General features: G+C 24.6%; 1 protein-coding gene across 1 annotated transcript; it reads right to left on the bottom strand.

The window, feature by feature from the left end:
* Positions 1-258: 258 nt before the first annotated feature.
* Positions 259-17328, bottom strand: LOC129963686 (vesicle transport protein SFT2A-like). Its single transcript, XM_056078191.1, has 9 exons — positions 17155-17328; positions 16947-16971; positions 13605-13674; positions 11605-11691; positions 11268-11350; positions 10645-10726; positions 9916-9951; positions 7508-7596; positions 259-3939 (listed from the first exon to the last, which is right to left on the bottom strand). The coding sequence occupies exons 3-9, from the start codon at positions 13668-13670 to the stop codon at positions 3900-3902; spliced, it is 483 nt and encodes a 160-aa protein (XP_055934166.1). The 5' UTR covers positions 13671-13674; positions 16947-16971; positions 17155-17328; the 3' UTR covers positions 259-3899.
* Between the last annotated feature and the right edge of the window lie 174 nt (positions 17329-17502).

Raw genomic sequence — 17502 nt, 5'->3', positions numbered from 1 at the left:
TTTATGCTCTTTTCATATGCAACTGCCTTAATGTAACACTTGCATCTATAGATTCTTACACAATATAACTTGCTCCATGAATTCTGATAGACCCTGGACTAATATAGCATGGGAGGGGAAAGTGGCTGGTTTTAGATGTTATTTTAATTCTGTTTCATCAACTTCTGGATAAAAATACCGAATATGACTATCAATTTTATTTAGCTAATGTAAATGTTATTAGACAATGAAAACACTTTATTAATAGAAACAGAGAGAAATATTTCAAACTTTTATTCAATATTATAATCAGTGCTGATCAAATAATTGTTCAAATCAACATTTTCTGTAAGTAAAACAAATTAGTAATACAGAACAAAACCAATTTATACAAAATATTACACAAACAACAAAAAGAACCAGAGAAATTCTGAACACGATTGTCTTAATAAAGTAAACAATGCAGAATGAAGCCTTTTGAAATGCATAGAATTACTACCATAACACTTTAAAAATCAGTGACTACTATACTAGACAGAAGCAATTAAAATGAATGAAAACATATAAAATAATTAAATTACAAATATTCTAGAATATGACTAAAAATACTAAAGTAATCTCTTTTTACTGCACATTTAATGCTGCTCTTTTTACTGCAAATGTACATTTAAAAATTATTTTCTGATTTAAATAAATTATAAACACACTTTAGAAAAAAAAACTAATTTATTCAAATAACATAAATAGAAACCATTTCAAGGTGGGTCTTTTTATTCACAACAATGAGACTGAGATTGCATTGTTGCAAAATGAGATTTTTAAAAATTTCTTTTACACTTAAAAACATGTTATTTTTTATAATATTTTTTAATAACTGGTGATGAAATTGTGGGTAATATATGATCTTTTTTTAAACAGATATGCTTTTTCACTCAAATTTCCAGAATAAGAAATAAGGAATTTCAGAATTCTTTTCAGTATAAAATTACTTTTAAAAATTTTAATTTTCAGAAAAAGATGAATTTTGAATAGCAGAGAGAAATATATTAAATGATAAGGCAATAAAAATATTTAATTAAATTGGGGTTTTTTAATTATGTGTTGTGAGTGGAAATAAAATACTCTGAAATAAAGTGAAATCTTGTATATTCTCACAAGGGATTATCCTCAACCCATATTTTTTAGCATTTATTAGCAAAAAGTAATTATGAAAATTATTTATGCAAAAAAGATTCCATTAATAATATGTTAAATGACTTCTTTTAGTGGACTTCTATTTACTTATTACAATTTAATTTCTACTTTTCAAATTTATGTGTTCTTGCAATCACTATTTCAAATTTTTCTGAGAGGGTATGAAAGTACAGAATTTTTTTTTGTTTCTGCCTGAGAAGGAGAAAAGCTGAAGATATGATACAGGAGAAATAATAACATTTAAACATTGTACACCAATAAAAACTGATTTTTCAAAACCTTCACAACTGATTTTGCATATATCTTACAATCAATTTCTTTAAATATATATATATATATCAATAAATTTTTATATAACATATATAATATATTTTTACATGATTTTGTATACAATTTTATATAAAAACTTTATAACAGTGTATAACATTTTGAAATTAAGAATAATAATCAAACATTTTCAAAAAATTCTATCTCTTCACTAGCTCAGTATAATAAATTTCCAAATTTATTTCAGTGTTAATTTTGAGATGCAATCTAAATTAAAACCTTATTAGGGATATATTGGGTAATATTTATTTTTACTTAAGTTTAGTATGTATATTAAAAAGTTGTATATGTTTTTTTATGCATTATACAGAATTTTGTGATTAAAATGGTTTTGTAACATAAAAGCTGTAGTTACCAAAATTTCTAATCAAATTTACCCCAGCTATTTTGATGTCTAAGAGAAATTATTCTTTTAAGCTTTTGAATAAATTATTATAAATAATTTAGCCACTAATAATAGCTAATTAATGTAAGTATTATGATTGTGCATTTGAGGAATCCTGGATATAAAAACATATTTTCAAGCAAAGAAGTTTTAAGGATTTTTCTCAAGGTTATGACTAGAAGACGAAACAGGTGAAAATATGATGTGAAGTCTATAATTCAGAATAAAAAGAATATATTGCACTTTTTATATAATAGCATGTTGGCAAAAATTTCCTGTCAAAAATCAATAGAAAAAATAAACTTTCTCATACACATATATAATATAATAATAAGGGAAAATGTTGTTTCAAATATGCTGTAGAAATATTCTTTCATATGAAAATACTTTCTACAGAGTTAAACAATATTTCACCATTTAAATTTATAAAATTTATCTAAAAGTGTAGTGTATAAAAATTAAGAATGTATCAAACACTGAATATAAGACATGATTTACATTCTAAATCCACAAATTTCTTTCAAGTTTCAGTAATTATTATAAAAAGTTGTTCATGCTAGACAATCTTGGCAATATAATTTTCTTTCTTTCTTTCTTTTTATATAAAAAAAGTAATAATATGTCGCTTCCACAAAAATTTTTTGTTTTAAGAAACTTTAGATAAATTTCAAATCTAGGTACAAAAGTTGATTGGTCAAGAAAAATACATTGAATAAAAGCAAACATATATCTTTATGAAACAGGGGATGCAAAGTTTTATATGTCATATCACATCTTATTAGAGAAATATTCTTATTCAGTAGAAGAATATATAATCTCTTTAACAGCAATAGAATATGCAGCATAAACCAATCAGGCCTAATTTACTACTATAACAATCTCTCAATATTACCAACAATTGGACGGAAAACATTTCTTTAACCTGATTCAGAAAGTTTCATAAAAATATTTGTATGTCATTAAATTTTTGAGAAATAAAATGATCACAGCGATTCAAAATTTAGCATTTCATAAGAGGAAGCAACTTGTGCTCATGATTAAAGTTATTTAAAATATTCCTTGCAACAGCAACAAGTACCAAAAAAAAAAAAAAATTATCATTATAGAAATTTGTATATATACAAAGTAATAACACTAAAGCAGAGCTATAGTTTTATAGATAAAGAGAAAAGATGAACCACATTTTTAAAAATGCATCTACTTTCAGAAGATCCATATATTTCACAAACTGATTTTGTACTCAATAATTTTCAAGGTTTATTAGAAAGTAAACTAATGGATGTACCAAGATCACTAAACTTCAAAATAATTTTGATTTCATTTAGAAATTCTACAATATTGAATAGAATCATTAAAACTTTTTCTTATCTTAAAATACACAAAGAAGAATATAGTTAATGTTTATAAAACTATCAATGTTAAACTATCTGATTCCATACAGATCCTTTAGTAACAGTAGTTTAGATACAAAATTGGTTCATTATAAGCGAAACACATATAAGATTATAAGTATTAAAATATTCAAGTTAAATTGGGAGGAAAAGCCTTAAATGGCATTTCTGTAGAATGCAAAAATATTTAAATAGTGTTCTTATATATATATATATGCATACAAATTAATAACAAAAGCAATAAAAAAAAAGTCAAGCATACATTTTATAAAAAGGATTATAGATATAAATCTTCAAATATTTTTCAGGCATACAAATATCTGAAGAATTTTACAAATATATCAAAAATACAATTTTTGTAAATCAATGAATTTGTAGTAAAATTGATTGAATATGATGTGTGATTTTATATAAAAAATCTTCACCATCAATGCTGCTTTGTGAGCATGTGCTAACAATAGTTTTGACATTTTTCTAATAAATAACACGGCCTACACTTAAGCATAGGAAATAGAAAAAAGTTTATATTTAAATATAAGAATTGAATCATGAATGTTTCCAAATACAAACACACACAAACACATGTACAAAAAAGGATGACAGACCTTTAAGACTGAACATAATTATGACACACAAGATTGGAAAAATTTGAGAACAGCATCCCTGTAAGAAAAATGTATTGTATCAAAAATACATCAAAATTATAAAACAGAGAGAAATTTTTTTTAAAAAAAATCGTAAACTATCCAACTATTTTGGCTGTTGCAATCAATTTTCTTATACAAGGTTTTTCGGAAATAACACAACAATTTTTATGGACATGGACTAAACATTAAAGTAGGCATTTTTTAAAATTTTTTTATAATAGACCGAATTACAGCAATTAAAGCTGTTATGTGCTAATGTACTTTTCAATATAGACTTCTATCTAAAACTAAAACAAAGGCAAGGCTTGCTAGCACAATGCATTGAAATAATACTCTAAAACAAAATTAATTAATTAAATAAAAAAAACAATAATTGTTAAAAGCAACACTAATAGAAATTATTCAAAATCCAACCTCTTGATGAATGCATTGCATTACAGATTTAAAAATGAAATATTACAGGCATTTCAAAGAAAACTATTGCATTAGTTTGTTTCATCTTCAAAAGAAAAAAGTTTTGTCTTCAATACTTCATAACACAAAAAATTAATTCACATTGACAATAATCTTGACTTATTCACTTTTTAAGTGTGCTCCTGATAAAAATCAAATTGATCAATGATGAAAATTTTCTATCAGCCCTGATAGTCTGTTGCATGCTTTTAAAACTCCCCATATGAAAGATATTAGTTTTATTGGTCAAAAACAGTCACTCAAATAGTCACAGCAGTAAACCAAACCATAATCAAAATGAATCCAAACATAAACAGCTTAAAATTAATACCTTCTTTTCAAGAATCTTTGACATTTAAATATCGTTACTATTTAATTTACAAATTGTAGACAACATATCAAAAAATTATTTATTTCCAGTGTCTTTAAATATTGATGTATTCAGAAATTGAATTGAAATTGTCTATTGAAATTTTTTATTATAGTTCTATTAAAAAAAGTGAACTGTTTATAGAATTTCTGTATTTGAATTTGAAACTATTATTCTACATAATAGATGAGAATCCAACAAAACAATAGCTTTAAAAAATCCCAGATTATTAGAAATTTCTGTTGAAAATAAAATCAATGACTTATTTAAAAGTAAAAGGTTAAATTCTTTTTTCAGATGGAAAGGATAAAATTTCATCCTTTTTAAACAAAATAATTGCTCTAATATCTAACTTCAGAGAATTTAAACACCTTTTCTTAAGCAATGGCAGTTATTTTTAACAATCTTTCTCATCAAACAAACTACTGTTCTTTTGCTAATAGCAAATTAATGATATATTTCAGCATTCACATTACTTCTCTTAATTAGCAGTAACAAATGAAAATAACATGTATAAAATGTATGGTTGGATAAATAAATCTGAAAATAATTACAAACAACAAAGCTTACAAATTACCATCATTTTAAAACATTTAGTACAAGATTAAAAAAATTTTTCTTTTTAATTTCTGGAAAAAGATATGTAATGAAATTCATAGTTATAAATAGCAAATGAATAGCTTTTTGGTAAAGCATACAATAAAAATGTTATTCCGGATTCTTGATAAATTAAACAAAAAATGTTAGCATAAAATTATTTTTTATTTTATTTAAGGACCATTTACAGTAAGTAAAAACGTTTTAAAGCAAGGAAAAAAAAAAAAAAAAAAAAAAGGGAGCACTTAAAACTAGATTGTAATTTTAAATTTCATACTATTGTTTCTTTAAAAGTTAATTACTTAATTGACTGTTTATTTGGCAGAACCTTTAATTTGGTGTGCAGGAAAATTATTAAACAAATACTGACAATAAATTTCGTAAAAGAAAAATTGGTAATGATGCTTAATGAACATTTTGAATACAAAAACATCTGGTTGTTGATATCATTAGTTGATTGAATAAAAGAAATATACGAATAGAATTTTGAAATTACATTTAGCTGTGAAATTACATTTATTCTTTCAAACAAGCAGCTACCACTTTTTTTAGAACATATTAACTTTTTCCAATCTATTCAGACTTATGTATGAGGGCATTTAGAACACTTATTGTTGAAGTAAAGACATCAATTAACATATCTAAAGAATTCTGTTATACTTTTTTCTTATAATACAATTGAATTATCTAAAATAGCTAAATTTGGCATTGGTTAAATAATCTAGTAACACTCAACTGATAATTTAATAGATCATATTTCTCCACATTTCTCAATTCTTTCATCTTGATATCCATATTCATGCGAGGTTCTCTATCTACTTCTCTTTTTTTAAAATTATATATATATAATTTTAAAAAAAGAGAAGTAGATAGAGAACCTTGCATAAATATATATATATATATATATATATATATATATATATGGAGAAGAAAAAAGCCCCCTTCCAAACAAAATATTTAATACAATCTGTACATCCAAATTATTATTTATTGTTTTTTTTTTTAATTTTTATGGTTTTTAGATATTTTTGACCATTCTATATTTTAATTAAGATTCTAAAATTAATCAGCAAAGTTTAATAATACATGTTAATACATCTAATCTATTAAGATCTGCACACAAATAAAAATCTGAATAATATTTTCTACATTAAAAGCAATTTTATTCCATGTGAAAAAATTCATAACAGCACCCGATATATTCCATACATTTTATTTAAGGGAAAAAAATCTTTCCCCTTTTAAAAGACATTGCTTTCTGTCTTTCCTAACTATTTGAAGCATAAGATCTATGGTCTTTTAAAACTGACTTTCTAATTCTTTGTTGTGTACATCAGAATTCTTTATTTTAAATCGCTAAAAATAATAGCAATTAAAACATGTTCTAAAGTACAAACAAGTACCATATGCAATGCTAGTCATTTTTTTTATTAAGTAAGGATGTCTCTTATAATAGGAAGAGAAATATTCCTCTTCTCTTTTGGAAATTTTCATCATTTTATTCTAATTAAAATTACATTGAAATACGAATTCAAACAAAATAGCATTACTGATTTGTAAAAAATTCTTTAGAGTGCTGCAACATTTCAATATATTTGCTCAGTAATCATTTATCTTCTTTTATAAAATTTACCTGCTTACTTATCTGCATTTATTACTCATGCATAAGTAGCTATTTGCTATAAAAGAATATGCCCATAACAATCATATACATTCTTCTAGTCATCTGCAATTTTTTTCTTTAACCAAAACTATGATTTTCTCAATTTTTGCACTGAAATGTTTGGATAAAAATAACTTTAAGAAGAAATTGCAAATAATACTTTCTTATATTTCTTTGAAAGTTAAAGTGGCATTTATTTCTTGTCATATTTCAAAATACAAGACATTCAGGTATACAATATGATTTTATTTTGTATGGTGAAATAAGGAATTGAAACTAATTATTTCTGGTTTTTCACTTTTCAAATAGCTTCCAATCTATTTAAAACATAGCAAATAAAGTTATTAATATTATTTCCTTTGAAAAGTATGACAATTATGTAAATGGCTAAAATGTAGCATTTTATATCCTTATTATGTATAACTGTACATCACCTAGGCCATTGCAATAGAATTTTTTACATAAATTGTTAAATGAAAATATATATTGAAATATGCATACCTTGCATATGGGATATATGATAATGAATACCAAGTCATGGACAGAAATTGGAAAATACAGAAAACAATAGTAAGTCCAGTTTTCTTCCACTATAAATAAGAAATGATAAGCAAATTTAAATCTACAAGTTTAATACAATAATACTGAATAAGAAATTAATATAAAAGTCTTCAATATGTCAAAATTCATTTGAATATTATACTTAACTTAATTATTAGAATAATTTATAGTAAAAACATGAATTTTAAGGCAATTTGGGAATTGAAATCTGATGAATTGCATTTTTAACATGAATAATCATTTATTGACAAGCATTCACTTTTTAGTTGCGATGTAGAATATTATAATTGTTTAAATAAATTTTTAAATTAGCATCCAAATGGAAAGATAAGTCTTGCATCGGAGAAGCTAGAAAAGTAAGCCAAAAATCTGAATCTGAACATTATAGACTTATTTCTATTGAAGATTCTAGTGTTTAAGACTTTATTTCTATTGAAAATTTCAGTATAAATAATTTTTAAAAAGTGAGTAATAGGTACATAATCTCAAAGTACTGTTGTTACAATATCCTAAGATGACCATATTTTGACGATTCTATCTCACTAAGTAATGAGACACAAAAGGATGTGTACATTTCCAGAATTAATTTTATTACTAAATATAAAAATCTCTTCCTCTCCCCCATTTAACAAAATTAAATCCATCTTAACACATGCACAAAAGCATGGAAGGCTTTACAATCCGTTGACAAATAACAGAGCAGAAGGTTCAATTTAAAAGTTTTTTTATAAGTAAATTTAATAGCATATTTTAAGGGATTGAAATTTAACACAAACAAAATATCTCTCTTCAAAAACTTTAGTACTTTTTCTCAGCTTTAAATTTACTTTATCTTGGAACTTTTGAAATAATTACTGCACAAAAATTGTTTTAGCAAGCTTAAAGGGCAAATACTTATATTTGGTTTAAATATTATAGGAAATTTATCATTTTATTTTCATTAATTTTTAAATCGTCCAGGTTAATATAAAGTCGCATAACATTTCTTTTTCCGATTAATGAAAGAGATCTAATCGGCTACAGTGACTAGCTGGTTCACCAGAAGTACTTTTTATATTTAATTTCAGTTAAATTATCTGATATAATGTTATGCTTATGATTTCTTTAGATTCTCGATTTTTAAAAAGTTATTTTAGTTTCTTTCATATGGTCTACTCATTATGTTCTTGGATTTTTCCAAAAGGGCACCAATCAGCATGCAATTTCCAAAATAATTATTTCACAAAAATATTTTATAAGCCGATATAAGTGAAAATTATTTTCCTTCAAAATATTAGTTTATATGTTATAGAAAATATTGCTAAATTTTCTTAGATTTTTAAATCATCCTTGTCACTGTAAGATCATATGATGTTATTAAGGTGGGTGACCAGTTGGTTTATGAGAGATACTGGTAATCTTTAATTTCAGATAAATCGTTTAGATACAACTTCATATCCATGATACCATAAAACTGTCAGACATTAAGGTTGCATTAGTTTAATAAGCTTTATATATTCTTCACTCATTATGCACATGAAACTTCCTCATGGAAATATCTGATTCCCCCATTTTCTAAATTTTACAATATTGTAAATTTTTTTTTCATTTGTTGCATAAACTACAAAGTTATTAAGCAAAATCTTTCTTTAACTTTCAACAATGGAAGAAAATCATGGGATCAAATGATGAAATAATTAAAACGAATTGAATTTCAGGATAACAATGTAATTTATTGTTAGAAAATAGATACAAACATATTTTTTTTAAAAATGTGCCAAAATTAAACAAAAATCTGCAAGACTATTAGATTAGTATAATAAAAAAGACATTTCAAAAATTTTGAAACATTGTAAAATCATTTTTGGTGCAATGATATTTTCGAAAGTTGGAAAAATACCAAAATTTAGTTTCATTTTTGGTTAATTAAAATTTAATTGGAAATTTACAAAAAATTGCTCCAAAGAACACATTTCCACTCTTTAATATATATATATGTGCCCAAATTTCGTAACTAAGTCTGCGCAGTAGAATCCAACACAAACATATTCGTCTTTTAGTATAAGATTAAGGAGAGTGGAAAGGGATACTAAATATTTTGGAGATAAAAAGAACGGTTATTATGAGATAAGTACAGTCTCATTAATAAGTCTTTATTTAATATTTGTGAAAAATACAGTTTCATTAGTATTTCATCTAACTCTAATTGAAATTCTCTCATTACATACTTTTATAATCATGATTATATGAGATTTATAATTTATAGTTACTACAGAATACAAAATATCACTTAATATTTCATTTTCAAGGGAACAAAAATTAGAAAAATAATAATTTGCTGATGGTATAAATTCTTAGCAGGAACTTACCAAAAATGCAGCTAGAAGTGTCAGTAGAAGAAAACCCTAAGAAAAATAATGCAATTTAGTCAAGAGAAAATGTAACATTAAAATATAAATTATACATGCGCACACGCACACAAAAGATAGATATGAATAATTTTACACATCAATTTAAAAACTCTTTTTTGTGTAATCTGGGAATAAGATACTTGTATAGTTAGACTATTGGTGAAACAAAGAAACAAATATTTCCAAATAATGTCATTTAAGTTCTTTTCTTTTGAAACTGTTTTGAATGATCAAAATAGTATATTATTTATCTATTTCATTTTTGATTAATTGTATAATTTGAGAGGAGATACAGATAATTTCTTAGCACAGTTTTTTTAGAAATTTTTAGGCAAAATTATTAAGTCACTATATCTGGATAATGTAATACATTTTTATATATATGCATAATTTTTCCAGATCTCATTCCCTAAGAAGTACCATGAAAAATATCCATGAAAGGTATATGTTATCCTATATAATATAGGATAATGTATACCTTCACAATAATGTTGATGAGGGGAAAAAGTAAGTGATAGTAAAAAACATTCTTTCTAATTTATTTAAGAAAACAGTTGTAAGTCAAAGTTTAAAATGTTTTAACTACATGATTATTATATTTATCAAATTATTTTTCCACAAATAACGATGCGATCTAAATATAAAATAATATATAATTCAAACAGAAATTAAAAACAGAGATCTTACCAACATTGCTATTGTAGCAAGAATTCTGGTTGGAGCAAACATTTTTTGACATTGATTCCATGGTCCCATCAAAAACATTGTACTAAAAAAATTTATCAAACATGTTTACATTCTGAATAATAAAGTTATGTAAAAAATTTAAAAGGTACAATAGATTATATATGATTTTCCGGCAATAGTGTATGAACTGCATGTCAGTAATTAATGACGAAAAAAGTTACCAAAGACAATGTTTATTGTAACTAGTGAATAAATACCAAATACACCATATTAATTTATTGATTAAGCTTGCTATGACATGTAGTTGTTAAGTCTAGTGGCATGCAATTAAGTTAAAAATGGCAAGTGATTAAAACACAAGAACCCATTAAACCAATCAACTATAAAATCAAAAATAATAATAATAAAATTGTAAAAAACACTTTCTTTGGAAAAATTACTAACATACTCTATACATAAAAAGTTATATTTTTAAGTATAGTTGTGTATGATTTTACATATTTGAATACTGAGATGTTCAAATTACAAGACCCAAAATAATGAATTTTATCTACTAATTTTATGATCAAATTAGACAGTTTTAAACTATATTAAAATAAAATTCTTTTAAGTGAAATATTTACCTGGCCAAAGCAGTTATATTTCCTAAAGAGTAAAATATTCCAAAAAGGATTAATCCTTTAGGAAGGGCAAGAAGAGCAGATCCCTAAATAAAAATATCAATATTTAGATTGCAGTGCATTGAAAATATTTCACAGCAATAATATTTGCGATTAAAATCATGTGCAAAAATAATTGCAACTGAGTACTATACAGTAATTTTAATATTAAAGCTCATGAGATTTCATTATCATAGCTGCTTATTTATAAATAGTGAAAATCTTTGCATATAGGAAAAAGTTAATCGTATATAGGAAACAAAGAATCAGATAATGATTACTCTGCAAAAAATTATCTTACCAAAATGGAAAACACAAAACCTAAAACAAAGCAGATAATGAAACCCTTTATTCGAGTTGACCAACTTAATGATGAAGCATCAATCACCTGAAATCATAAAACATAAATATTGATAAAAAAATTTCTTAAAAACATTTATTTAAATATAAATTTTAAATATCAACAAGAACTGTATGTTTAGTAAATTACATTATTATTCAAGTAATAAGCAACATTAATAGAACTCATACTTTTAATTTTTATTTTCAAAATTCACTGTTTTTTAAAAAAAGTTAATATTATTAATATTCTAATTTTTTTGCTGAAATATTTACATCAACATCCATTTTAAAAATCATTTTTTTTAATTATTCAAAATTTTACTTTAATATTAATATTGAAGCACTACAAAAATACAGACATATACTATAATTTTTTTCTATTCTTTTTAAAAAATTGGTTTTACTTTGACTTTATTCATATAATATTCATAACTGAAGCACATAAATGGGCAATTTGTTAATAAATTGCTTTATATCAATTATAATTTTCAGTAGCAATTGTTAGTAAACATATGCTATAATTTTTATTGCATTCATATGCACTAAAAAAGAAAAAAAAAAAATCAAGTGGGATCGAGGTAATATTCAGGTGGACTCATACTATTTCCATAAACTTTAAAAGCCTTATCTTTACTGTATAGCATCAATGTTTAATTGCATGCTTAAAAATAAATGTTTATGAAAATTAAATTAATTTATATATTCACAGTTTTCATTTTTTGGGTACTTGTTGGTTTGAACGGAGACCAAAAAGTGCCAAGAAAATTTTTGTTAAATTATAAAAATATATTTGCTAAATTATATAATTCAAAATTATAAATTGATATATACTTCACATATGTATTTCTCTATTTTTAATTGAAAAAGTAACAATTCACATGGTTCAAAATTTAAAACTTTTTAAAAAGATAAGCAAAATTACAACTTTAACATAATAATGGAAAAACTGTACTTCCTTATTATAGGAGCCCCAAGATTTAATTAAAAACATTATGGTGAAATCTTGCCTAAAACTCAGCATATTATTTACTAGTTGCCATTGGTGAATAACTGGTTCATCAGGTATATTAGTTATATTTATTTTCAGTTAGACCATTTAGATATAACTTCATGCCTATGATTCCTAAAAACTTTCATATATTAAAACCATGTTATTTTAACTGTCTTTTATACATGGACTTCACCAATGGAGATTGGTCTCTTTGATATCATAGCACTGTTAAAATTGCGAATGTATGGTTTACTTATCTTTTAAATTTTGTGGTATTATAATTACACTATTTTATTATCTCCTAAACTAAATAGATTTAAAATAGAATTCCTCTTCTTTAGCTTTTAATAATAAAAGAAAACCATACAATTAAATATTTGGAAAAATGAAAACAATTTAAATTTCAGAAAACAATGCACTCTACTATAAGAAATTAATTAAAAAAATATTTTTAAAAATTGCCAAAATTCAGGAGAAATTTACATGATGATAAAATTAATATCATAAAAAAAAACAAATTTTTAAATTTTTAAATGATGCTAAATTTATTTTGGTACAGTAATATTTTCAAAAGTTATCATGGGAAACATCAAAATTTCATTGTTTCAAATTATAATTAATTTTTTTAAAAATCATTATAAGAAGAATAGTTCCATTTTCCAAAGCATACATATTCCAAATTTGGTAGCTGGAGGTCAAATAATCTGTCCCGTGGAGCACCAATGCACACATTCATCTTTATTATTAGTAGAGGATTTGCTTGCGAAAATAAAAACCGTAGTTGCAATCTTGGTGCAATTTCTAAAGGCACCAAGTAAACCCACGGGGTGCTGTAATATGGAAGTACCAAAACAATAACAATTTTCATTAGATAATCAATGCTTTTAATAACCTTATATTTTCGTAATAACTATTATTGATTCAAGATATTATAAACTGAACAAAGACAAGAAATTTCAAAAACTTACTTGGTGCATAATACCCTGTTCTTCATCAACATCATCACCACTTAGAGCTTTCTTTAATTTGTCCATTTTTCTAAAATAAAATTCTTTGGTAAAATAAATGTTTTGTAGTTCATCAGTAAAAACAATTATATTGAATAAGATTAAAAACATCAAAAATGTACGCTAAAGACAGCTCATATAATTTGTTAATAAGTATTACATGAAGCATATTATATTAAAACAATAAATCCAAATCTTCAACAATGCATTCAAACAAAAAGTTGAAATTAAATATCAAGTCTATATTTTGTTCAACTACTTAAAACAAATCAATTGATAAATAAATTATTTTTCTTAGCAAATTGTTAAGTTTGATAAAGTAATATACATGCTTATATTATAATTGTGAGAACATAAAAAATCAATGACATGAATATTGTCAGCATCCCTCCCTCCCTCTCTGTCTGTATGTGATAATTTCAAATTAGCCATGTTTGGAAAATTATTTTCTAATCAATCAAATTGTGGCTTCAATGCGATTTTAATTTTTAAATTGCATGGGCTATTAATTTCCTCATGAAATCAAAACACAATCAAACAACAAACTCAATGAATTCTTTTCTAAAACTACATAAATTTTGAATATTTTTTCACACTCTCTGCTTTCTGCTTCCATGTTTCATATGCTATTCACTCTCACTATGCTTTGAACAAAAACTATAAAATTGCATTAATTCATTGAAAGTATTGAGAAGAAAAGCATATAAGAACTCAATGACTGCTTCTTCAAATAATGTTTTACATACAAACACACAATTAAATTAGACTAAAGGGAAACAAAATTATACAAAAAATATACAGCACTTCAATCAAGCTTTTTTCATAATACTCAGTTTATCTCCATAAGACAGAGTATAAATGTAAAACAAAAGAAATTATATCTTTTGAAATAAAAGTTAAAACTGAAAGTATCCAGAATTCATATTTTTAAACTGTGAAAAAGATCTTAATAGAGTGCACTAAGGGCTTCTGCTTTTTAATAGAACAGTACTTAGTTTTAAATCCCTCACCCCCAAGTTGCATTTCAAAATCTTGTAGAAGAAAGTTGTGCAAGTTATAAGTAAAAAAGCTTTTTAGATTGTCTGAAGTAAAATTCTACGATTCTTCTTTTCTATTGATTTACAATGGTAAATCAAATGCTTTTTTTAAAAAAAATTCCCATAAGTAATTTTATTTGTAACATGACACATGTATTGAGATATTAAGTAAGTCTTTTGTCTTTGTGGGTTTTGCAGTATAAACCTTTTGTATGATATTATGTACATATGTTAGTTTCTTTGTACCTAGAACCATAAACATAGGTACAAAAACAATTACATGCTTAATGTTATTATTTTCTTGAACAATATTTATAGTAAATAGAGGAAATACCTTAATTTGACTAAACCATTTAAAAATTAATCATTTTGTTGTTGAATGTTTTCAAATGGAAGGAGTTCATTCATTCCTATATAGAGGAGGAACATTATATGTGCTTGACTTATTTAAAAAGTTGCAATTTTAGTACAAATAATTAATTTATTTAAATCAACATCATTTATTTAAAAAAATTTTTTAATCTTTTTAAAAGCAAAAGTATAATTATATTACATATTCATAATTATATATTTATTTACAAGGAAACCTTGATGCAATAAACTTTTCAAAACCTAATGCAGATAATGCAATTACGGTTGCAGAAGCAGTTTTGAAATATTGAGATCTAATTTAGGGTGCAGCAAGACATTTGTAAACAGAGCAATATTGCATTGAATTTTGTTGGAAATCAATTTAAAAATATGGAATTTATTTATACATATTCCAATCAATACTATTTGAATGGTGCTCTCTGAACACTAAAAGAATCTCCTCATCTTGTCACATGTCATGTGCCACATGTTCATATCTTGATGTTGTGGTGGTTGAAAACCACGGGGATATAGATTCCTGACAATTACTGCAGAAAAATAATTGAAGCAAAACAAGCAATTAGAAATGATCAAAAGGAAAAGAAAAATCCTGAAAAAATCTTGTTTCTGATCAAGGCATCAGAAGAATTATTAGCCTATCAATCAATTCTTCTGATATTACTGATGATGCAAGTTCTACTGTAGCTTTCATAACTACTACTATTGAAAAAATGGATTTTTTAGTTCACAAGATTAAAAGAAGAAGAGTGAATATTTTTATGTGGAAGAAATAAAAGATATTAAAGAGGAACTGCAAAGTGTTAAATATCCATAAACATTACACATTTCAAAAGGTTTTTAAATGATAAAGATGTCATTATGAAATAGAGAATAACACTATAATGTTCAAATTACTAAAAAAACTATTAATTCTTTACAGTAATAATGTATGCAGCTGATGTTTTTCAAATTATAATATAGAATAAATTATGAAAATACTTACAATTTACAAATAATTTGACACATTACAGTTTCTTTACTAATAATTCGACGCATTGCAGTTTCAAAAGTTATTACATGAAAAATAAATATATTACATGATATTGCTACTTCTATTCGTTTGCTATAGAAGTAGTGATATGCTATTCACATAATTCGTTTTCTATTCATTACTTAGTAAAATCTGACTTTTAGGAAGCGGTTTTAGGTATAATAAAGATTTTATACCTAATGCCACTTGTGCAGTTTCTTTCAAAAAACCATCTATTAGACAGAATTTATTATTTTAAGTATAACAGTATGTTTATACTGCTTCTAATACAGAGCAATTAGTATAACTACGAATGCATGTCAGATTCACAATTTTAAACAAGTATATAACTCAGCACTTGTACATGAAAAGAAGTTGGCCCCAGGTATGCAGGTCTCCCTAATTGTTAGAATTAAGAAGTAGATAGGAACCATTTTGATTATCTACCCATACCTAGTTTCAACCAAAATAATTATAATGAAGACAATAAAACTCAATATAATATAAGTTGGTAGCATTTGGCAAAATGTCTAAAAAGAAATATAACCATCATCATTATTGCATTACACATTCAATATGATGAAACTCTTGCTGCATTATATCCCCTAATTGCAGAAATGATTCTGTCGTTTTGTAGTTTTCTTAGATCCAACAGAATTTATTTAAACAGCCCATATATTTCTACGCATAATTCATATTCCGTAATTCTGTTGAGAAATCCATAAAAAGGTAATATTCAATTTCACTGATTGTGTAAATACGGTGCTCAATATACAAATCTGGTAAAATGTTTAACAACAAGAATATAGTGTGCACATTAATTTGATAGACATTTAATAACTCAAAATCCTAAAAGAAAAGAAAATAGAAACAAGATATTCTTACTATAATTTTATTGATGGCTTCTTTTCTGAAATGGAAAAAATGCAATTTTATTAAAAATTTAAGAAAAGTTTTTAGGAAAATAAAACGCAATTTAAAATTATTCAAGATTTATATCTAGTATAATTATAAGCACAGCTGTCAAAAACAACACATATTCAACAAGTGCATAAGAAAATCATTTAATGAAATAAAAATGAAATTTATTTACCGTGAAGCCAGACAGAAGACGTAAAAGAATTCTTTTTATTTATTTTATTTGTATAAAAATCGAGCAATTACTTTATATAGAGTTAACAATGAAAGTAAAAACTTATAGGACTTAACCATACAGTACAAAAATATAATTTAAACTTTACATCCCAAACAACCAACAGGTGTAAAACATTATATCACGTGTCATTAATAAAAATCGAACTCCAAATCAGGTAAAAGTAAAATTCAATCTTTGAAAAATACAAGGATATAGAAAAAAATTCGAAAATAATCAGAAATAGACTAATTTTAATATATGGACGAACGCTATTACTGATAATAAATTTATAATTATTTTTTGGAA

This window comes from Argiope bruennichi, chromosome 3, assembly GCF_947563725.1.
Source record: "Argiope bruennichi chromosome 3, qqArgBrue1.1, whole genome shotgun sequence".
Lineage (NCBI taxonomy): Eukaryota > Metazoa > Arthropoda > Arachnida > Araneae > Araneidae > Argiope > Argiope bruennichi.
This window is presented reverse-complemented; position numbering and strand designations above follow the sequence as displayed.

What these genes read in the sequence shown, in the direction of transcription:
- LOC129963686 (XM_056078191.1), bottom strand. Translation starts at nt 13,670, where the DNA reads ATGGACAAATTAAAGAAAGCTCTAAGTGGTGATGATGTTGATGAAGAA. An exon ending in AATATAACTGCTTTGGCCAG is followed by an intron (nt 10,727 to 11,267) that starts GTAAATATTTCA and finishes AAATTTTTTTAG; the next exon opens with TACAATGTTTTTGATGGGAC. An exon ending in TCATATATCCCATATGCAAG is followed by an intron (nt 3,940 to 7,507) that starts GTATGCATATTT and finishes TTTTTCTTACAG; the next exon opens with GGATGCTGTTCTCAAATTTT.